The 24,937-nt window shown below is 40.7% G+C and overlaps 1 protein-coding gene across 1 annotated transcript in view; it reads left to right on the forward strand.

The window, feature by feature from the left end:
* cdh13 (cadherin 13, H-cadherin (heart)) overlaps positions 1–24,937 on the forward strand; it is a 463,737-nt gene that overhangs the window by 153,307 nt on the left and 285,493 nt on the right. Inside the window, exons 3-4 of the mRNA XM_034685408.1 lie at positions 5,608–5,819; positions 21,919–22,032. Coding sequence (XP_034541299.1) covers positions 5,608–5,819; positions 21,919–22,032 — 326 coding nt within the window. The remainder of the gene's footprint in view (positions 1–5,607; positions 5,820–21,918; positions 22,033–24,937) is intronic.

A 24,937-nucleotide genomic window follows, 5' to 3' on the forward strand; every position in this document is an offset into this window, starting at 1 on the left:
ATGCATCATTAATTTTACTCCTGTGTCTCCCACGGCTACCTCAATCACTTCATAAACCCCCTCCCACCAAATGACTTACTATCATAGATGCAGTGTTGCCAGATAGGGTGGTTTTCTGCCCAATTTGGTGGTTTTGGGTTGAATTGTGTGTTTAAATGGGCTTGCACAGGTGCCTTGTTTTCCATTACTTGGGCAGTTTTTTTTATTGTATTATACATTTCAGTATGTTAAAGATATGTGTGAGGGAAAAAAATATGCAACAAAATAATGTTGCATCGAGTCACTAAGCACAACATGCTGGCGGGAGGAGATTCTAGTTACTGTTATTATAATGCACACCCAATTGCGGCATACATCAGTGTTGTAAACAAACATAAACTTTTTTGAACATCAATGTCATCTCCCGGTGCCTTCTCTGGACTTACCGGGAAAGACTTGTGTTGACAATTTGACGCCGCAAAAAGTTATTTGAAAACCAAGATGCCAAACAAGCTATATAAGAGCAATATATTGTTGCTGCATTGACATGAAAAATGATAGATCTCTGCTGTTATTATGTTCAGCTCTATCAGACTTGCCACTCGTTAAGGAATAGAGAAGCGCAGTGGATTTAGGCAAAGCTACTTGACGACTCGTACATTTAAACATGGAGGGTAACATTTAATCCAGAAAGTGGGGGTAACGGACCGGAAATTTGGTATCCTGCGATAGCTGGAAGCTGCTGTTTGTCATTATAAGAGTTATTTTATGATTGGTTTGGATGTCAGTACGTCTCTGTGGTGTATTTTATGGCAGTTTAAATACAGAACTTAAATTTGAATATATATTTTGGGGTTTTTTTGTGCACTCTGGCGGTTTTTGGACAGCTTTTGGGCTCAAAACTATCAACTCTATCTGGCAATACTGCATGCATGCCAAATTGTTGTCCCAGCAAACTGTCCCACTCAGTTCAGGACAGAAACACTGACAGTCGATCAATACACATCCAAAGAATATTTATGAATATCTGGCGTGTGCTGCAAAGCCATTGTGCTCTCGGCATCACTGAAGCCAAGAGAGACGAGAGCAACAAATAAAGGTCACTGTGATTGGCTAGTGATGTGCACGCTAACCCTGATTGGTTATTTGATTTTGATTGGGTGAGTATTTATAACAGTAAATACAGTTCACAGACACTTATAGGACATATGTATTTAAAGGGACATTTCATGTGACAGTAGCTGTTGACCACGTGCTTGGATTAAATTGTTACAGCCGTGTGTATAAATGCAAACATATCTTTGTCTCCAGAGAGTCCCAGTAGTTAGCTTGATGTGTGATTTTGTTTGAAAGAAAGTCTGAGTTCTTTGTCTATTGATATTTTTGGTCAGTTTCTCTTCTGTATCATTTTGTTTTACCTCTCTCTAGTGACGCCCACTTCTCCTTTGTTTTGGCTTTACTCTGACTCTTCGGAGACATGCATTGTTTTGTTAGTTTTCCAATTCGTGACCCCGTGTCATTCAAGTTTTGTTCCTGGGGAAATGTAACGATTTGGGGCTTGTCCGGGTCACAGAATGATGATTGAAAAACAAAAACATCAGGAACAAATGTTGTTTTGGTCATCTTGGTCCTCTGGTTGTTTGTTCTACTATATGTTTAGTAATGTTTGTTGGACAATTACTAAAATACAAAGTATTTGTAATGTTGCGAGAGTTTCCACAACATGATGAGGCAACAAGAGTTTTGCTTTCAAGTTTTAATGAGCCATTCAGCAGAAACCTCGCCCCAGATTTCGCACTGGAGATGAGAGCTGCTTTTCGTCTTCAGAAAGATACCACTGATCTTCAAGCTGCTTTAAGAAACTTGCTAAATATTCACTCAAGTCTGAACCCACTTCCCCCTCAGAAAGATGGCCTCCCAGTCCCAAGTGGGAATAAAACTCAAGGATGAAAGAGCACCAGATCTTTTGTGAAGGATGTCTTTCATCCGGCCGTATGCTCCCACAAAGTTTCTGTGCTATGTTAAACTGAATTAACCACATTAAAAAAAAAAAAGATAGATTATGTAGTGGGAAAGTGTAGGGAACAGCCTTGCCCTTGTCCCTGAGAATTTAACACCAAATACATCATTCATGTTTTAATTATGAAATAACTTGTAGTTTCTGTAAGACAACATGTCATCCCACAAACACGCTACATTATTCATGCTGAATAATGGAATATTCTGTGTATGGGAGGAATTCATTCCTGACCTTAAACAAACTTTTATATTAAATGCTTACACAATGCATGTATGCAACAACAGAAGGACACTTTCATCACACCTTTGTTCTTTCACTTTGCACCCACAGTGGTGTAACAGCAGCGTTCCAGTGTGTGATTTCACATTGGACCATGGCGTTGTAGAAGCACAAAAAGCATGACATGTAAGCACTCAGCAGGAGTGCCACAAACACACACACTTAGACATGCACAGACACACACTGCACTGTTCCACCCTGATTGCTCTGAAGCTGTATACATTGCCACTGTCTCCCTCTCTATATGCCCCTTTACTACCCGTGATGCTGGATCAGCAGTGGGATGACTTTGCCCCACCATTCCTCAGTATTGGGAAAGACACTGAAAAGTATGAGTTACAATTGCTAGCTATTACATAACTGAATCCCATTATAAGTCACTGCATTTTGAGAGTAATAAGTTAATTGGGAAAGTAATTTTAGCGTTATTCATTTTTGTGTCAAATACTCTTATTAATGCTCCCTGCCTCTCGTCTCACAGGTATTTGCCTCCAAGTTCTCTGAAGGCAGCCGACTCAGGAGTTGATATGGGAAGCATGTCTTCAACAAAACACCTTACAATCAGTCTGTTTAGTACTTCCTGGCCTACTGATTGTTGAGCTGTCTGTGATTTCAAATCAGGTCTTGGCTGTTTGTAAAGAGTAGCTTCTTCTTGGTCTGCCTGCTTGGTCAAGCTACAGTGAGCTTTGCCTGGGTGTTTGAAGAACCTGGCTCTCTAGCAGCTGGCTTAGTAGAAGCGTGTTGAGGTTAGATGCTTCATGAGATAAGAATTACTCGCCTTGCTGGTGGAGTCGACAAAGTTTTCCTTCCTGCACGTGGATTGCAATTTACCACTGTATTCTTGTCCTTTACCTTTAGAAGGAAAACATAATGCATAACTCACCGACAGAGTGCTCACATCTCAATCAACATCACCCATTGTATGTATTTAGTGCATGAGATATTCTTTGAGGATGCTACTATGCTGTTATATATTTGTAACGTCATCTGCTTAGCCAGGCGATTCATCGTATGTAGTAGTCCGTTATTTTAAATACTGTAAAGTTACCTTACACATTGCTGTAACTGTAATAGGGTTATTATAATTGAAGAGTAGCGAGGTGCCCTACTAGTTAACATAAATAGTAGTGGAGTTACAGTAACACAAAAATAACAATTGTGCTGTGTTCACGCCAAATATGAATGTTATCTTTCAAACGAGTGAGTTACATGTAAAGTCAATGAAAAGACAGGAGTAGACACGGATGGAGCAATTGGTCAATGCTCTGCCCGCTTCATTTGAAAGAGTTGTTTTAAAAAAGAAAGAAAGATTTCCAGTGAATTATTTCACTCTACGATGGTCAATCAACATGAAGTTCCTGCGATGATGTACAGTTTGATGTGAAGAATGTATCAGTGGAGGTTCATTCATCTGGAAAATTGAGGAAAGTTGACAGTGCATGTGTGCTGCTACCATAGACTGTATAAAATATGGACGTAGTATCCGTGACGGCACCCATCTGTTTCTGAAGCTCTGGTTGAGGCCAATCGGCGGCGGCAGCCATATTGCTGCTGTCGAGTGATTGTGACGTAAAGAGGCGGACTTTGAGCCCCCTAGCCAACAGCTGCAGTGTTCCCACAGTCAGCTGTGCCTCTCATTGGAAGACTCTTAATCTCAATATCTTTGAAATTGCCACGTTAGAAAAAAATCCCCCCCACCCCACAGTGTGAAATGATCGAGAAATGATCTATCCAGACTACACTCGTCTTTTGTACCAGGCTGTAAACATGTTTATTTCTGCTGTAAAGATCGTCTTTTTCCCATTCATGTCTTAGTGACTTCTGGTACTTCCAGGGCCAGCCTCAAGCGGATCCTCAATGAACTGCAGTTTTTAGCACTTTCGCATTGGACTTATATTCTTAGACCAGAGGTTGCCGCTTGGCTGCTACCCCAATTTGTACTACACCACCGTTTCTATGTTTTTCAAATCATAGATACAATAGAACTAGCTTGGTGGAAAGTGAGGAGGTGGGATTTTGTGGTAAATTGTGAAAACCTTTGCCCATCACTTGACTCCAGTTACCGTTTATACTAGGAAGGTAGCACTGCCCCAATTAGCACCACTGGTCTTTCATCTTCCGGTACTCACATACATTCAAATGGAGCGAGCTATGTGCACAAATTAAAGAAGCACTGATAGAATTTTCTGGCATAATTGGAGTGGGGACTTCTTCCTTGCCGCCTCTCACAGGGATTTTGTGCTTTTGTTGCTTTTTTTGTTAATCTAGTCTTTAGTTTATCTTTCTTGAATTATTTAACTCTTTCTGTTTAATGATAATACACCCCAGGGCCAAGTGTTTTAAGATGTTCCTTGTGTATTTCATACAGGTCATTTTGTGGATGCTTGTTTGCCTCATATAGGGCTGCTCTAGGTTGGGGCGTAACAGTAACTCATCCAGCCTTGAACTGAGCTACTGATGATGTATTTAAGTCTTTACATATCTAATGCAGACACTTTCTCTAGGCTTAAAATTTCTCCTCATTTTGCAATCACAATGAAAGTTGACAAAGGATTCCTGTTGCACTTGATTTTCTAATCAACCTGTTCATATCCATACAAGCAGACTGCCTTTCTTACGACACGGTCCTTAATCTAACAGAAGGAAGCAGTGCAAAGTCGTGTGCGTGTGTGTTGGGAAGGGGGGAGCTGAAGTGGAGGTGAAGGGAGGATTGTCAGGGCTGAGGGTGGGGGAGGACATGGGGATCATGTTTTGACACCGAGGGGAGTGTGTGAGAGAGATAAAGAGAGGATGAACATGATCAGGAAGGATAAAGCCTGGTGGAGTCCTTGGCGGTACCTCGCTCAGTCAGACAAGACAAGCTCACACGTTCACGTGACTCAGAGGTGACACTTTTCTCCTGCTGTAAATCCTTTCTCCTCCTCCAGCCCTGCACCTCGGTGCCACTGCACTTACTGCAGTGAATGCAACAGGCCTGTTAGCCAGACAGACATTAATAAGTCTCCAAGCTGCAGCATGTTGTGCAATGGTTCATAAATATTGTAGCTGGTTTGTGTGAATAGAGAACACTGACTTTTGTTGTAGCCTGGCTGACAGAGCTTTCAGAACATCCTACTCTCTCTTCAGGGCATCTGTTTGTCTTCAGGGCATCTCTTTATATCTGAGAATTACATGTGTTCGTGGATCGTTTGGCAACCCCTTCAAGTTATTTTCTTTACAGTTCAAGAAAAACCTCACTCGCTGTTTTCATACGACACATTTGTTGACATTTCTATTGTTTGCAGTGTATTCTGTGCTTAACACCTACCCATTCTTTTTGTTTCTTCCAGTTGAGTTTGACGACTGTGCGGGGAATGAGGACGTGAAGTTTGAGGTATCTGACCCCGGCTTCAATGTGGACAGAGATCTAAATCTGGTTCCTCGGCAGGAAGTCCCTACCAGCAGGCCAGTCCTGCTCATCCACGGGTTCAGTGCACATGCAGATGACATGGCACAGGTGGAAGTCACTGGACTGCCAGGCCACTCGCCGCATACTCTCAGGGTCAGTAACTTTTGCCGTGTGTGTTTGTGTGTTTGTGTGTGTTTGTGTGTGTGTGTGGTTCTGGGCATGTGGTGTGCATGTTTTTGTGCTTGTTTCAAATGAGTTTGTTTACTTTTTACCACATCAAATTTGAAAAGGTTACGCCTCATTAAAGTTTGAAAAGGTCACTCTAATGTAGCGTAATGGGACATAATGTAGCAGTTATCAAACAGCAATGCCCCTGGGTGAATAAGAGAATTCATGTTATTATTTTTGAACTCATTTTCTTTCTTGCCAAAATTAAAATGACGGCGTTGATTCTAATCAGGAATACTGTTTACAGCAAAAAAACAACCTCTAGCTTTGTTAGACGGAAACACGGTCAGGTTACCAGCTCCTCTTTTACTTCTCCTTTGATATGAGAAAAAGTCTGAGCAGAAACCCTTTTCAGACTTTAGTTGTGTTATTTTCTGGATTATTTCTCATCCAGGAGCAGTTACTTTCTTGCATTGCCACTGGTGACAACCAATTGCAGTCAAGTTGTCAGCCAGGAGACTCCATGAGATCTACCTGTAACATTGCAGCACCTGCACACTTACTCTGATTTATGTTCTTATTTATCAGATTGTGAGATATTGATCTTTCTTTTGTTATCCTTGGACAGAGATGGTCCACTTGTTCCTTATTTCCTTGTGTTGTGGTATGCTTGGTCAACTTGTTTCCTTGGTTCCTATTGTTGTGGTATGCTTGGTCAACTTGTTTCCTATTGTTATGGTATGCTTGGTTTCCTTGTTTCCTATCAATGTGCTATTCTTGGTCCCCTTGTTTCCTATTGTTGTGCTGTGCTTGGTTCACTTGTTTCCTTGTTTCCTAGTGTTGTGCTGTGCTTGGTCCACTTGTTTCCTTGTTTCCTATCAATGTGCTATTCTTGGTCCACTTGTTTCCTATTGTTGTGCTGTGCTTGGTCCACTTGTTTCCTATTTTTGTGCTGTACTTGGTCCACTTGTTTTCTTGTTTCCTATCAATGTGCTATGCTTGTTCCACTTGTTGCCTATCATTGTGCTATTCCTGGTCCTCTTGTTTCTTGTTCCCATTGTTGTGCTTGGCTTGGTCCACTTGTTTCCTTGTTCCCTTTGTTGTGCTATGCTTGGTCCACTTGTTTCCTATCATTGTGCTGTACTTGGTCCACTTGTTTCCTTGTTTCCTATCAATGTGCTATGCTTTTTCCACTTGTTTCCTATCAATGTGCTATGCTTGGTCAACTTCTTTCCTTGTTTCCTGTTGCTGTGCTTGGCTAAGTCCTCTTGTGTACTTGTGTGTGGTATGCTTGGTCCACTTGTTTCTGATATGTGGGGTATGCCTTGTCCACTTGTTTCCTTGTTTCCTGTAGTTGTGCTATGCTTACTCGCTACTGACTAATTTTTAAAAGACTTCAGCAGCTTGATTGTGAAGGAGACAATTATCAAGGCACAACATAGCAGCGTTCAGTTGTGGACAAAGTACATTGCGTCAGAGTAGAGATACTTCTGGTTAAATATAACTCCAATAAAGTTGTTCAGTCAGATTATTTGAGTCAAAGTACTGGAGGACTTGCTTTTAAAAATGCTTCAGTATTTAAACTACTTCTTAAAAAGTTTACAGGCAACATAAATAATTTGTAGCAAAGCCAATTCTCTTTGTCTTTTTTCATTGTAAAATAATCATTTTCTCCACACTGTGTTGTGTTCATAAGGGACAACAGGTTCAAAGGCTCTTCATTTGACTTTAAAGAGACTGTTATGTATTTGGCTTGACTTGTATGGCCTTTTATGTCATACCCTATGAGTTACCTGGTGGTTAAATGTGTTGATACAAGCTGTTTGCTAATTAGCTGGAAACCATTCAGCAGTATGAAGGCTCAGATGTCTCACAAAGTATTTCTGAAAGGGGATTAATGGAGACTGTAACATTTCAGCACTTTTTTAACTTGCTGAAATTTTCTGCTAATTACATTTTGCTATGATTTCTGTTTATCACATCAATAACGAGGGTTGCTTTAGAGTCTGCAGAGTGCTCGCCGCGGCAGAGATGAATAAGATCAGAGGCCTGTAAGTAATTTGTGCCTCGATATCTGACTCTTCCACAAACATTTACAAACCCACCTCTGCTCTCAGGGTGCTGACCCGGATGCCTGTGTGGGGAGAAACCCCTTGCTTCAAACTTTCTGTACAAACATGATTTTTGCATCAATCTTGTCTGCTAACATCCTATTAAGGGAGCAAATTAGTTTATTCCTTTATTATTGAGGCCAATCGGTGGCGGCAGCCATATTGCTGCTGTCGAGTGATTGTGACGTAAAGAGGCAGACTTTGAGCCCCCTAGCCAACAGCTGCAGTGTTCCCACAGTCAGCTGTGCCTCTCATTGGAAGACTCTTAATCTCAATATCTTTGAAATTGCCACGTTAGAAACCCCCCCACAGTGTGTGCTGATCGAAGAAATAAAGTATTTCTTTATTCAAGGGGAGAAAATGAGGAGTTTAGAATGGTAAGCTTGCTAGTAGACGTAAACACAGGCACTGGCTGTTGTTCACAGCACAGTTATACATCTTAATTGCAAATTAAAAACATTAAAAATTAAATTCATCAAATGTTTCCAGACATCTGCTGTCAGCCATATTCATGCATACAGTCTGTTGATGAATGGTAATCACTTATACACGTGAACCACACTTTTGCTACCTTAATTATCACCAATCAACATAATCATGTTACCTCAGAGATTCCATATTACGCAGTTTGGAGACGCACATAATCTCTTAAACCAATAAGATGTGTAAAGATAGTCAAATTACAAATGTCTAGGTAAGACTGTGGGGTTTAACAGAAAAAGTGTGATATTTAAAAACAACAGGAATGACAGAAAAATTATTTCACTGAGAAGGTTATGGATGCAACATCCAATAGTGAGCCATAGATTGAGCTAAGAGAAATCATTGATTGACTGAAGAGAACAGAAAGAGAAACACGTGAAAGATGGAGGAGGTCAGGAGAACAGCTGCTGCTATGCTCTGCCAAACCCATGAGCATATCATCGGCATCACAAGAGATGTCTGTTTCTGACACTGTTGCAGATGGCAGCAGAAACCGAACACAGGATTCAATCTGTCTGCAGATTGTTGCATTTATTTTTTGATAATTCAGGGTCTAGAGATGCATGAATTAAAATATATATATTTGCACCTCGAAAGGCTGCTTAACTCTTTGAAAATGCTCTGAATAAGGTGAGACCTGTGTTTATCAAAGATAGGAATAAAGTGGAACCAGTGAAATCTGAAGCATACCCAAATGTGCATTTTCTCCTTTCCTCATGTTTAAAAATATTATTTATGCATGAGGTAACATGGAGGGAGAAATAGAAGTGGCCACTTTTCTACGGAGAAACATAAACAGCTGTAGTGTTTATGCACCAGGGTTTAGTGTATGAGGAATTACTGGCCAGCTCCAATTATGTAGGAACTTGGCCAGTGAGCCTGCACCTCAGCACTGAGCTTTGTTTCTCTACAAATGTGTCCTTTTGTTTGTGTAGTCTGCAGGAAAGTGCTTCTGTGGCCAGCAAATTGACTGCCCCTTAAGACTCTGTGCACCTGAATCCACACCCCTCCTACTCACTGTGTTTCCACTGTTAAGAGCATGTACAGTTATATGATGAAGAAGAAGTTTTCAGGTACTGCAGATAGAGTTGGGGTCCTGTTCGTTCTCTCGGAGATCATCTGTCTCCCAGCTGCAGATCTCAGAGTCCTGCTGCTTCTTTCCCTCCAGCCTGGAGCTTAATGAATGTCTCCATCCCCTCCAACATGACGTGGCTCTCATTTGTTTGTGCCTATCATCGCTTATTTGGTTAGCTGGTCCATGGGTGTTACCTTGGCAAGTCTCTGAGGATTTAAGTCGATTAGTCTTTTGGCAAGTTGTGCAGTGAAAGTTCTGGTGACTAATGTGACCGTCTGCTCTCTGCTCTGCGTGAGTGTGTGAGGAAGTGAGAGAGAGAGGGATGACATTTCCTCAAATGACATTTCACTTTGTAGTGCATTTAGATTTAGTCGGGGAATAAACTGTACTTATTATTTTGGCCAGTGCAGACATTTGGCTCCAGCTTGTTTTAACAGTTTGCTCAAGGCTGAAATATTGGTAAAACTACAAAAGTGATTTGCGTCGACATGTATTGTCTCTAAGAGAAGGACCTCACTGGCTCTGACGATACCTCAGATTCTTCCTTTAGCATCACAAAAAGGTAAACAACTGTTTTTGTGAAATGTGAAAGTTGAATATCTCTACAAGTCTGTGAAGGATTTCATGATTTCCGAGTTTGTTTACAAATTCATGCCCCAAAACGGTTAATTTGTAATAACTTTTATTGTTCTCAGTCTTTCTGTCGAGTACCAACATGAAGTTCACTTTCTATGTACTAACATTATTTGAACTACAACTTGATTTCACATCAAATATCCACAAAACTTATGCTAACCTTAGCCTGTATTTATGGTGAAACTTTACCCCCTTAGCATCTCTTGCTATCATTAAACTGAAAGCACTGTAATAACTAAGTAAAGCTCAAGCGGCAACCTCGTGACAATTGAAGCCAATGCTGAGGTGTTAAAACAATGCAGTTCTTCAAGTGTCCTCTTGAGGCTGGCTCTGGAAGTACAGGAAACCACATACACACAAATTCAAAAAAGCAGACCTTTACAGCAGAAATAAACATGTTTACAGCCTGGTACAAAAAACGGGTGTAGTCTGGATAGGTCATTTCTCGATCGGCGCACACTGTACTGGAGGTGATTTTTTTCATGACATGGCAATTTCGAAGATATTAAGATTTGGAGTTTCCCATTATAAGAGGCACAGCTGACTTAATTGACAGGCGGGAACACTGTAGCTGTTGGCTAGGAGGCTCAAAGCCCGCCTCTTTACATCACACTAGCTCGACAGCAGTTAGGTTGACTTCAGCATTTCCAACATGGCACCCGCTGATGCTTCAAAACATTCAAGGTTCAAGATTCAAGAAAGCTTTATTGCCAAGTGAGCTCGCACACACAAGGAATTTGACGTGGTGAATGAAATACTGGTACTTAACAACAAGAGAGTAAGGAAACAACAAGACAGTAAGCGCAATACATATATAAACCTAAACACAAATGCAAAAATTCTAAATAAACAACATTGTTCAGAAACAGATGGGTGACGTCACGGAAACTACGTCCATTATTTATACAGTTTGTGGTAGAGTTCAATCAGGAGAGACTTTATTATGGGTGAACAATTATCTATTTTTAAAGTTAAGAGAAATGTGCAAAGTTTTTGATGATTAGACTCCATGGTGATATTTTTAGTTACTCAAAGGTGTAGTGTAGCCTTATTGAGTGTATACACAGGTGGTGGTGTAGGAAGGAAGAGCTGAGGAGCTGGAGGTGAGTGTGGTGGAGGAGGTTGCAGCAATTGAACTGAAGTGTCGACTCAAAGCCGAACAGCGAATAGCTTTAACTTTTTGGCAGCAACAGCGTGATTGGTCATTAGAGGTAGAGTTTAAATCTGGTTGGCTTAGCACTTGAAAGAGTTAACTTAACTAGCTGATCACCAGAGCAGAAAGAGAGTAAGGGTCAGATATGGAGAGGGATTGATGTGAAAGAATGATAAATTATGAATGATTGAGCCACTTGTGTGGATGCAGATTCTTGGTTTTCTTTTTTACATCTCAGCACAGTTAGACAAATATATCTTCTTCATTCAGTCGGCTATTAAGAAATAAATTCACAGAGCGAGTTGAAACTCTGGTTTGTTACAACTTGTGTTGGGTCTCTGTTGCCTTTTCCATTATTTTTTTAGGTTACCGTAACATTCTGTTGACAGAAGTGGTTTGAGATCTGGGAACATGGTGACATCTCCACAAAGGAGTCTGGCTGAGCAGAAAAAAAGAAAAAGATAAGACCAGAGTTTGGAAATATGACAGATTGTAAACAAGATCTGATACAGTTGGGACTAAAAAAAGTCAGCTCCCACCCAAAATAAACAAATAAAGGGAGAGCTGAACCACTGAGGCTGGAACAGAGCTAGCTCTTTGTTTATACTTGTATCCTGTGGTATCACTCCGTTAAGTTGTCCATGGTAAGACTGATACTAAGGTTTATTGTGCTGCTGATTTGCAAAGCATACATATTCACAAAGTGCATGCATTAAGAAGGAGGGAGAGAGAAACAAAGACTCATATTTTTCCGGCAGAGGGGAAGACATCCCAAAGATGATAGAGGCATATGAAAAGTCCTCCTGTGAGGCAGGGTGTTTAAACACTCTCATTATTTCACTATCAATTAGTCTGCTATAGCTCCTCAAGCTCAGGGACTCATGTCATCAGGACATCTATTGTCCCCCGCCTGTGTATATATCCTGTAGTCCCCCCTCTCCCCCACAAGGCTCCTCTGCTCCGTCTCCAGGGACCGATCAAACACGAGTTCACAGAGCAGCTTCTTAAGAATCTATAACTAACTCCTGGCACATTTTGAAGCTTGTCTCAATAAGCCTGGGGTTTGACTCATGGAAGATCTCTGCTGAAAAAAACAGCTGCACTTGAATACAAAGCTTCAGACATCCAATCCAAGATCACAGTCGTCGAGCTGCCTTGATGCTTTTTTCCTGCTTTTCAACTTTTTTACCAGAGAGAGGGTTTCTTCTTTTAATCTGTGTTTTAGAAATGTAATCTCTTTGACATTTCTTTGTCAAAATTAGCATTTGTATTTGCCCCAAACTCCCATCGTTTCCACCTGAACACGCAAGGGAAACGTTCCATGGTGGAGTTATTGGCATACCTAATGGTATCAAGGCGGACAATATTGACTTGTGATAATTGATAAGTGCTGTGAGTGAAGGTGAAGAGAATCAGTTTTTAATACCTCTGTGCATGCTGTTAGTTTGCTGTAGCAAAAGCCCACAGGGAGAAAGGCAGCTGATGAATGAAACCTATTATGAGCAAAAAAAAGGGGAATAAATTACTCTTTGAATTCAACCGATCAATACGTGAATTAATGCTAGAATGCATTTCAATTTAACAAATGCATGCTCCAAGATATGGACCTTTCTGTGTGTGTTTTTCTGTGTTGCTTTGCTTGTTTGGTACAGAACAACAGTTATGCAGAACATTTGCTTACCTTCAGGGTGCATTTACAGCACCATTCAAATGTAACAACTGATAAGGGGCAAAATAATTTTAGTCCAAAAGCCTATTTATTTTGCTTTTGTTATGTTTCATCCATTTTCACGTCCTGAATGAAATACAATATTGCATCCTGGGCTGAATCCTCATCCTGCTGTGGCAAATAGATTTTCTCTAACCAAGCTTTCAGTGTTCAGGAAGGCTTTCTGGGGATGACTAAGATGTGACATCTTGCAACCACAGCACAACATCTCACATTGTACACCACAACACAAATAATCTCCCTCTCTCTCCGTCTCCGTCCCACTCAGCCTATCTCTCCTCGGCTTGTTCTCTGGCTGTCATTTGTTAATCTGTTTACTGCTTTTGTCTATTGTCTGCCTGTTTAATATTGGTTCCTCCTAACCCTCCATCTTCTCCAGGAATGGTGTACTGCATCTCCTTTTTACTTACACATTTCTGTGATCTTTTATGTGTGGGAGTGAGTGCTGGAGAGGCAAACAGCTTAACGTCATCTCTAATTTACAAGATCAGCACAACAAACCTTCACCTTCACATTATTGATGTGCAGGATTCAAACACGCTGTGCTAATTGTGAAACTGTTTTGTCTCACATCAGGTGAGATAACATCTGAGAAGACAACAGGAAGTGTTTGAAAAGGGTTCTGGCTTTGAAGATGACAGCAAACATGTTTTTATATATTGGTACTAAAGTTTATTTTAATGGACTTTTATCATTCGTTTGGACGGGTAATTAAAAAGTCCATTAATTCTGAACAGATGATAATTTGATGCATGAGTAAAACAACATTTTTACATCTCTCCATCTTACATCAGAGTAAAGTCCAGCTCCAAACATGAACCATGTTCATTTCAATCCTTGGATGGGCAGTTCAAGGTACAGCATTCTGGGATGGCTTGGAGTTATCTTTGAGGCTTTGGTATTTTGTTGGTACTGTTAACACATTTTGGATGACGTTCTAAAATTAGGCATCAACTGAAGTAGAGGAGCTAAAATTAGTTTATGAAAATGATGCTCAGGTCTTTCAGATTCAGTTAAAAGGCTGAGTGTGACAGAAGCCGAGGGAAACGTGGATCATCACACGATGACTCTTTTAGGTCGGCACTGGAAAAAAAAAAGAGATATTTTTTTTGAATTTCAAAAGGAAGAAACAGAAAACATTTCTTGGCATTTCAAATATATGATTATTATTCCTTTGTAGTATGAAAATATAAAGCTTCTTTATAATTTAAAGGTGCAGTGTGTAGTATTTAGCAGCATTTAGCAGAACAGACTTGGTAGAACTGGAGAATAACATTCAAGAGCGTATAATCACCTAAATTTAAACACTTCTTTGTTTTTTGTCAACTTAGAATGAGCCTTTTAGATCTACAGGAGCAGGTTCCCCTTGCATGGAGGCCGACATCTTGCATCACCATGTTTCTACAGTAGCACAGACAATCTAATGATGACCTTATAATGGTAAAGATTAACAAATGGAGGATCATACTTATCATGTGTCATGTCCTCTATGACCACCATCACTTCACCGACTAGAGGGGTGAACAAAGGAACCTTTCAATCTAGACCGCTAGATTAATATACCTTTTTACTACACACTGTACCTTTAAGGGATTTCTGCACCCATGTGTGTCTTAACTGGATATGGTATAGTATCTCCTAAGCACAGTGCATTCAAACTTTAGTTTGCATAGTGACATTTCATATGTAATTTAAGGCGGGCTTTGTGTTATAATCTACGCTTTATGAAGGTTTCTAAGAAAAAAATGTGATGGGTCAGAAAGATAAATAGAAGATAGATAAGCTATGTGATTTGAAAAGCAGCCAACTCTCTCTCTGCAGTGTGCTGTAGGTGAGAATAGTGCAACAAGGAATAGGCTTTCTGACTTTGAATTAAAGCACTGAAATGTTCTAAATAGGTTGTACACTTAAACTGACCTTAGTGCTTGTGTGTACATTTCTTAAGATTAGTTAAATGACGTGGTAGAGCTGACCACGTCTGCAGCCTTTGATAGCCGAGCTTCTGATCTGGTTCTCAAGGCCACTTTCTTAACAAGAGCCTAGTGTCAGAAAAAATAAGTGTATTAGGTGTTAGACTTGGTTATGTGTGAAGTTGTGTTTTTAAAGTCTACATTTATATCTCGCTTTCTCTCTTCTTTTCAGAGCACTTGACCTTTATATCAGTATGTCTGTTTACAAAAACATCATATTCCTAACATCCTGTATCGCCTTTATTTATTTAATTATTCATCTACATTTTATTAATGTGTTTTATGTTTCAATCTTCATAATAATAATAATACAAAATAGTAATTAGTAGTTTTTATTGAGATGGCACAGCTGAAGAGAGACTGGAAATGTGAGGAGTAGAGCAGGGGTTCCCAAAGTGTGGGTCGAGACCCACTGGGGGTCGCAAGACAAAAAAGGGGGGTTGTGAGATGTCTTCCAGAATGTTTTTTTTTAATTTTATTTTATTTTTTTTATTAAAGTGATGCTTAACGATACAAGACAGGTGAGAGACATGACAATACCATACACAATATACAAAAAGTGAAAGACAAGACAACAAGTGAACATTACAGAAATGAGTGCGCAAATCTGCGTGTGCGTGCGCGTGTGTGTGTGTATTTGCGTGCGTGTATGCGTGTGTTCATTTGTGTGAGTCCGTATGTGTGTATTTGTGGGCATTCGTCTCCCCGTATGTACAACTGCATCAAAATAGGACAGTAATTTGGGACAAGCTGGGCGGGAGAAGGCAGCGAAGGCAATTCGGGAGGGATGGGGAGGGGGGGGGGGGGGACATCCCAAACCAAATCATTAGAATAATAGATAAACACAATCAAAATAAAAATAAATAAATAAAATAAAATAAAGGGGGGGTGAACTTATTCAGTGGGCAAGCAAGAAGCCCGGTCAACCATAACAAAGGGCTACAATTCCACAACCACCACCACTAATATTAACAATAATAATAATAATAATAGTATTTATAGTAATAGTATTAATAAAAGTATTATTAATAGTAATAATAAAATATATATATATATGTAATAATAATAATAATAATAATAATAATAATAATAATAATCATCATAATAAAAGTAATTAGTTTGATTTGATACAAATTAAGAATAAATAAATAAACCAATAAAAAAAAAAAAAAAAAAAGAATTTAAAAAAAAAAAAAAAAAAAAAAAAAAAATTTAGCCATCATAGTAAAAAATATCGACAAATTAGTAGCTAAACTTGAAATAAAACCTTGAAAAGGTAAATGTAATGAGTTTTCTGCCTTTCTTTTTGTCAGATGACTCCTAAGTTTAGGGTTAGTGAACAGTTAATTATTAAAAGCATCAGTAGCAGCAGGTTAATTCATAACAGCACAGGAAACACAGACACATGCTCATATAGGGACTCTAGTTTTCTGAAGACCAGCTAAATGAAGCCACATTAAATCACTTTGAGGGACAGTGGGGGTCGCAAGTCTTTGGCGTGTTTATTTTGGGGGTCACCGGCTGAAGTTTGGGAACCCCTGGAGTAGAGAGTGGCAGAAGACATGCAGTGAAGGGCTGTGGGCAGGAGTCAAATCAGCGACCGCTGTGACAAGGACCTTAGCTTCTGTATAGGGTGTGTGCACTGAAACTGCTAGGCCAACCAGCGCCCCTCTGTTTCTCCTCTGATGTGATCTTTTTACAATCTTATTTTCTCTTTTGATTGCTTTTATTATTTTATCTATCTCTTTAAACTCCCTTTAACTCTCTCTCCAGATCCGCCTGCTGTTATCTCTCTGGTTTGCATTAATCTCGTTGACCTTTTGTGTTCTGTTCTTATCTGTTTGTGGAAATTAAACAGATCTGTTTCTGTTCAGTCTGTTAGAAGAAAAGTAGGCAACATGCAGTGCCCGTTCAGTTCCCTTCCTTCAGGTCATATTGTACATTTATAATCACCAAGTTTCTGTCAGGTCATGTCATTGAATCTCTGAAATAACAGTTGGTTAAAGCGTCTCTGTGCTGTAATAAACCGAGAAACATCATACTGTGAACAGCCACAGCCAGGGACACATTAGCAGTCAAGTGTGTAAATGAGTTGTTCTGTACATGTGAATGCTGCTAACACTTGCATGTTTTAAGTGAGCTTAACTGTGTGTTATGAAAAGTGACTGATGGCAGAGCCAGCTGTGTATCCAGGAGTTTATTCCACAGTGAGTGGCTGTACATGGCTGTCACTGCTGGGCGATGCTGGCCTTGATATAATCCATTTCTCACCAGGTCTCCAACACATTGTCACAAATGAGTAATGACACTTTTCAATATAGCATTGAGAGTGAAAACGGCAGAATAGACAAGGACGTGACTTTGCTGCCACAGGAACTCTGCACTCAGATGACAGTGATGAAGGCTCCATCTTCCTCTCCCTCACTCATGCACGCACACACACACACACAACTGAAGCACAGTACAGTCCAAAGGCATGTTCACACTGCTAATACAGAGGGAATCCGTATCTGTGGTACCTGGTACCTGTGATAATGAATGTAATCTTTTAAGAAGCGTGTTCCTCCTCGTGACACGACGATGCAGAGCAATGAAATGCATTAAAGATGATAATATGAGAGACAGAGACAGAGTGATACATGTGTATCAAGGCTGCAAAGACATCTCTTAGTTTGTCACTGAGCTGCAAGAGGTTTTCACTGATAATGCAGACTCAAAGGAGGAAAAGGCATACTGGATATCTAATGCAAGAGAAGAGAGGGAAAGTGCAAGCATGCAGGCAAAATAAGTAAGAGCAATAAAAGAAGCAGGTTATCCTCCCCCAAAGATCCAGTGATGATCCATAACCAAGGAGCTGGACAAACAGCTGTGTCCACCTAAACCTGTCTAGCCGTGTGTCTTGCCATCCTGATCCACCTGCAGAACATTGATAGGTTTTAAATCACCATCTCTCCTCCACGTATCCACTGTATCTCAGCTCAGTGAGGAGGTGGATTTGACAGCATGATCTACCTGAGCCCTAACCCCTGTCACCAGTCCCCACATCCAGACTCCAAAATTACCTCAAAGTGCCTGTTTACCTCTGAGCTCTTCCTCTCCACCTCCACACATATCACACAGCTGAGCCCTGTGCATGATGGGATTGATGTGCTCATCCCCAGGCTTCAGACTGAGGCCAGATTTTCACAGGCAACGCTAAAAAGTCCATCGACTGGCCTGTGAACCGGCCAAATACATGTACACACACTACTGACTGTGCTCTTTAGACACAAAACAGGTCACATAATCTCTCTGTGTTATGGGCAGTGTTCTGTTTAACCGCTTCAGGTCCAGTTTTAGATTTCTGTCTTTGACATTTGGAAGGTCATCCCCCAGTGGGCCTGATAAGAGTGGCCATTTCAGAGAGCGCCCGGTGTGTCTTTGCTTTGTTCTGGTCTGGTTGTGTTTATGATTACTGTTTCATTGTGTTCTCTCTGACCTTTGTAGCGCGGATGGGTGGAGGAGTGAGGGGGTTAGGGGTGTGTGTGTTTGGCGGTGCCCTCTCAGTATGAGCGACAGCACTGCGCTGTAAACAAATGGTGCAGTTTTTCCCTCTTACCTGTTCTCTTTCCATCATTATGACAGTGGAGAGAGTGGTGCCAACGTCCCTGTCAGCCAAAAACAGCAGCATGAACAGTAAACATGCAAACAGCCTCTTGCACACACACACTCAAGACCACATTTGGGTGCAGCGCACATTGTCAGTAAAGTATTGTAAAGTAGGCTGTAAAAGATGAAGGACAAAAGAGACTATTTGCATTGCAAATGAACCTACAAAAAACAGGTTTTTATTTTCCCTTTCATTTTGGAAATATGTTGTCATTTTAACCAAGGTTCAACGACTGGGCTTGTTAATGTGTTGTTCCTTTCATTGTCACTGTTCTGTCACTTAAGCAGGGACTGCCTTTGTGTTAACAACAGACTGTGGGTGCACGCTGCAGATCAGATTAGTGTTAAAAAAATTCAGTGTTATGCTGTTACTTTTTTCATAAGAAGGTCTGTGGGAAAATATCAGAAGTTTTGCTTTTTCTGCTCTGCCTCTGAAGGGGTGTGTCACTATCAGGGTGAGACAGGGTAAACAGACTCATGCTGAAAGCTATTGTTTACACACCATAAGACTTAATACCCATGAGTCAAGGCGGCTGTAAGCCCGGGACAGAGGCCAGTCAGAGGCGTGAATAAGGGCGCTTGTAAATTTAAAACCCTGTTACAGTTTGTTGTTGGAACAAACAGTGGAGTCTCGGTTCACTCACCGCTGAACTAGAGTTTAGAGAACAGAGATACAGTATCACGACTCTATCATAACTTCATGTTATCTGTGCAGTTTCATTACATTGGGAGGATCCCAGCAACCCAAGCTTCAGAAGAAATCCCACAGAGAGTCATGTAACACCGGCTGCAGCTAAAATGTATTATTGACATGTTTTTGATGGTAACTTTTATCTTGTGTGCACAAGTTGTAATCCAACATTTCTTGACTGTAATTTTGGAGGAAACTTGTGCACCTCGTTGAAAAGAGTTTGAAGCTTGCTTGGTAATTCTGCTTTTCCTTGTCTATCTGCTGTTTTTCTCACAGCTGTTTTCTTTGCATGGAGCCAGCATTTATACTATAGCACATCGATAAGTGCTGGCAGATGCACATCAAGTGCAAATTGTGCTCAGCTGCAAACCTTATGGGCTACAAACCCCCCTGAGTTAGCAGATTAGCCTCTTATGCAGGTAAAGGCTTTCCCACTGACCTGACAGATGACTGTTTTGGTCGATCAGGTAATTGTACGCGTAGGTGGTGGTGTTACATGATGAACAGGGCCAAATCCGAGGACAAAGAACCCCAACATGGGATGTGGATGCATCCCACGTTTGAGATTGTACACAGCACATGTCTTATAAAAGACTCAAATTGAGTGGTCTAAGGTGCACAGTCAGAAACACATTGCACAGTGAGCAGGAAAATGTCTGGCTACGTTTTAAAAGTTAAGCAGCGTGAAGGCTTGAAACTGAGTGCAACAAAGGGCACAAGGAGATTGGATTAAGTCCCTTGGTTGTTCACAGTTGTGTTATGGGAAAACAGAAGTCAACAGTATCTAATGATGACTAATGCCCTGTGTGCCTAACACCAAAGGCAGGTTGGCTTTTCATGTTTCTTTGATTGTTGCTGAATCACATGGCTTCTTTCTCCACTGCACAAGTGATTAACACTGGACAGTCAGTGTTGATATCTGTTAGTGGCACTGATGGTTGTATTTGATGAATATCAAAGATTAAGGCTACCATTTAGGTCTAAAACATGTGTGCATGCAGTGAGTCGGTGAGTGCCTGTCTACTTCTGTGAAAGAGCACACATCAGAGTAAAGGCGAGCATGATGTCAGTCTCAAGTTGTAGTTTTTGGCCTGTGCAGGGCTGAGGTGAAGCAGGTGTGTGGGGAGACAGTGGTTGAGTGTGTCCTGGGTCTTTGGCATCCCTAGATCCTTCCCATGCAGAGTAGTATCATGATGTAAGAAGAAAAGGTAAAACAAAAGGTCTACATCTCACAGTCCTCTGTTCAATGAGCTATGCTCTATCAGCTCAAACACTTTCGTATGAGTTGAAGCTGCACGTCTCTGTATGCATGAAACAGGCAGATAAACTAATATCTTTCTTGCCTCTCACTAATGCATTGATAAACTAATAGCAGGGAAGAACTGGTCTTTAGACTCAAGAGTTCAGACCAGATTATTTTCAGTCTAAGGCACGTCACTGCTTTGTCTGCAAGCTAGCAACACACTACCCAAATGTGTGTCTGACTTCACCTCATTTTTAAGATCAACACATAGGTGTAAGTTAATTTGTGATTTCCCCAGCTTGGGTGCTGGGTGTGAATATGTCAACTGCTTCAGCTGGAAATAACAACCATTGGGCTACAGTGCTGTACGTCACAGTGCCTTGTTGGATGTAAGACAGGGCTCAGGATGTTGTATTTCTTTAAACATAAATAAGACCTCAACATGTTTTGTGGACACATTTGTTGGGGTATGGCAGAGCATGTGTGTGTTTGTTGCCTGTCCTCGGCCCGTGTCCAGGTGGGCAGACAGTCAGCAGACTGTCCCTCCTGTAGGTCATCACCTCTTTGTTAGCAGCCAGGCTTCCAGCTCCCTGTTTGTATTGTCAGTGACAGACACGATTTTCATCATCGGCCAAGCAGAAGGGCCTTATCTATTTCAGCGATCTCCCAGTGAAGACAACGGTAGAGATCTCTGACTGCATTATACAGTTACAACCACATCCTTGTTTACAGCAGCACAAGGGTGGAGATTAAATTAAATCATGTTCTTGTGTTCTCAAGAGCAAAAATATCATTTCAGATTGGCTTCGTTTGCATGAACACAATTGCTTTGCCAAATCCTTCTCATTTCTGATTTCATGTTTTGTTTTTTTTTCATGTTATTTCTACTTTGCTGCCCGTGCATAAATGCTGTGTTTGTGTTTTGTCTTACTCTCAATCCTGAATTTAGAATTAAATAATGTAAATTCAATAGCTGTGAAAGAAGATATCTTACATTAGCTCAGAAAATATCTTCTCTTTTCTACTGTGCTCTCAGTGTGTGCAAAGCATGTGGTGCTGCCTGACAGACGCAGGTGCTCTGTCTTTTACTTTCCCCACACATGCAGCTCTGCCAGCAGAGTTTGGAATCACTCCAAGTGAAGCTTCTTCCAGATTTTATACCCATCATCTCAAATGGGGTGGGGTCTGAGGAAATAACTAACAAGATGCTATGAAGTAACTTTTGGTCAATGTTGGGTCGGTCTAAGAACTACACAGGGGGCAGTGCTCACAGTGTGAAGGGACAAGATTTTGAGGGTTGTTCATTCAACACTTATTAACTTGGTTTCTCTTCTTTTTGTTTCAGGATATCCTGAGTGCCAGCCAGACGCTGCCAAACAGATCTAAGCGATCCCTGCTGGTCCCTCCTGTGATCATCACTGAAAACCAGAGAGCCCCTTTCCCCAAAGTCATTGGCAGGGTAAGAAACACATGGTCCTATCACAAAACAGGTGGCCTTGATTTCTCACCAGCATCCAAGTCTCAAACAAGAACTTTTTCCCGACAAGGAAACAAATGTGTTGGGAGTTTTGCATCAGAAAATGAACGATAGAGAGAAAAAAGCCTGAGGCACAGAACCAGCAATCCAATACAAGGATTATTCAAAGCTCTGGAGAAGGTTTTTATTGTTTGTGAAAAGTGGTCCACAAAAGGGATGATTCAAATATTGTTTGATGTCATTATGTCCCTTAAGTCTCTTATGTCTGTAGCTGAATAGAGGCACACAGACATGATGGCAGCAGTTGAAGATTTTGCAGCTGAGTATGCACTGCCCACACACAGAGGATACCTGAGCGGACAGCCAAAGTACCTTTGCAGACTTTTAAACATCCTTTTTTTTTAGTCATGTAAGACCTCCATCTGATAAACGAGAGGACAATAAGAATGTCTCTACAAATATGAGATAGAAGACAACTCACGTCACAACAGCTTTTCCTTTTTGATTACTGTTCATGGTCTTATAACTGTTTCTTAATTAAATCCCCAAATACGATTTTATGGACGTACCGTTTGTGTCTATTCAGATCAAAAGCATGTTAGTTATCAATTAGTAAATAAAATAATCTCTGTGTAGCAGTACAAAAAAAGTAAATGTGAAAATCTCCCAAATAACAGTTTAATAAGGCAAATGTTAACATGAATCAGATTACTTACTGACTTACAAGAACATGAAAGAAGGTATGGTAAACCCAACGTTGTGAGTCACATCGTATCGTGACTTGAGAGTGTTGTTACATCCCTAACAGATACACATGGGTCCCTTTGTTTAATGTTACTTTTGTTGTTATTGCATATGACAACCAAAGACAGATAAATTATTAACAAAGACCCAACATCAAGACAGGATAAGATTCAGTCCCATCTTACAGACAGGACTCAGTCTGATCTCATCTTAATCCACCATGAGCAGAGCACTTTGCAGCATTTAGCAAGTTACAGTGGCAAGGACAAACTTCCTTTAACAGGCAGAAACCTCCAACAGGACCAGACTCATGTTAGACACACATCCGCTGAGACCGTGTTGGAGAGAGGGATAGAGGAGAATAAGAGAGAAAGAGAGAGATGATGGTGATGAGACGAATAGTAGTATTAGCAGTAGCTGTTGCCACTGGAGTCCAAATCTGTATAAGCAGTCTGGAACATCCACAGCAACAGGACGTCTATGGCAGCAACTCAGAGGAACCTATGAGATAAGGGAGCTCAGGGACTCCAGAAAGATTTATGGTTGGTAACTTTAATGGGACAGAAAGAGTTTAAGTAAGTGTTGGTGGGCGGTGGGTGAGATAGGATCCCAGTGTGTCAGTGCACCAGTTCCCCTGGCTATAGAATCAGAATCAGAATCAGAATCAGAATCAGTTTTATTGGCCAGGTATGCTTGAACACACAAGGAATTTGACTATGGAAAATATAGCAGCATAACTAAGAGCTGGTCCAAGCCTGATCCAGCTTTAACTATAAGCTTTATCAAAAAGGAACGTTTGAAGCCTACTCTTAAAAGTAGAGAGGGTGTCTGCCTCCCCAACCCTGACTGGTAGATGGTTCCAAAGGAGAGGTTCCTGATAACTGAAAGCTCTACCTCCCATACTACTTTTAGTGACTTTAGGTACGACGAGCAGGCCTGCATGTTGGGAGCGTAGTGTTCTAGAGGGGTAATAGGGCACTATGAGTTCTTTAAGATATGAAGGTGTCTGACCATTAAGAGCTTTGTAGGTCAGAAGAAGGATTTTAAATTATAGTCTAGATTTTATGGGGAGCCAGAGTAGAGAAGCTAACACTGAAGAGATGTGCTCTCTTGTCCTGGGTCTAGTGAGTACTCGAGCTGCAGCGTTTTGGACTAGCTGAAGAGTTTTTAGAGACTTATTAGGAAAGAAGGACAGAAGTCTTGGCTGTGTTGAGTACAGAAGCCTCTGTTTACGGGGCACAAACTCTAACCACTGTGCTAAACTAAACGCCCAGTTTAATCAGTTTTATATGAAATGGATCATTCTCCTGTTTGGTGTGAAATAGAGAGTGGGGAGGTGTCCTGTGTTCCACAGCTCTATAGGTAATTTGAGGGGAAATGTAAAGATCATAACTGTAGTTATAAAGAGAGATGTGGAAATTGAAATAGTGGTTTTATGATCATTACTTCATATCTAATCACAGACACACATTGAATTAATCCCTTTGTCATTTCTAACCCCAGCCATATGTTCTCAAAATGCTTGAGATTTGAATATATCCAGTCCTAACTGAGTCAGTTTGGAATTACTATTTCAAAATGAAAATTGTGCGTTCAAACCTAGAAAGCTTTAATTTATTTATTCTTCTCATCTTATCACATTACGTTATATGTTCTGACAAGCTTATAAACATCTGATTTTGTCGTGTTTCACCATGGGATTTCAGCTCAACACAGTTTTAACCTGCACTTGTGGATGTATTTACAGAGGAGATGGTTTCTGGAAGTGATTTTGAGCCCATACAGTTACTTCCACTACAGAGTCATTTCTGTTTTTAATGCATTGCCTCTTAAGGGCCTGGAGATCACGGCCATCCAGTAATGATTTTGGTCATTGTCTCTTTATAATGACATTATGTACTGTAGATGATGAAATCTACTCATTCTTTGTCATGTTACTCTGAGGAACATTATTCTCAAACTGTTGAACTATTTGCTCACGCAGTCTCTCACAGACTAGTGAACCTCTTCCCTTCTTTCCTTCTGAGAGACTCAGGATCCGAGGGAAGCCTTTTTATACCCAGTAATGTGACTAACCTGTTGATAATTAACCTCATTAGTTGAGAGATGTTGCTCCAGATGTTTCTTTTAGCATTATTTTCCC

Source organism: Notolabrus celidotus, chromosome 6, assembly GCF_009762535.1.
Source record: "Notolabrus celidotus isolate fNotCel1 chromosome 6, fNotCel1.pri, whole genome shotgun sequence".
NCBI classification, from domain to species: domain Eukaryota; kingdom Metazoa; phylum Chordata; class Actinopteri; order Labriformes; family Labridae; genus Notolabrus; species Notolabrus celidotus.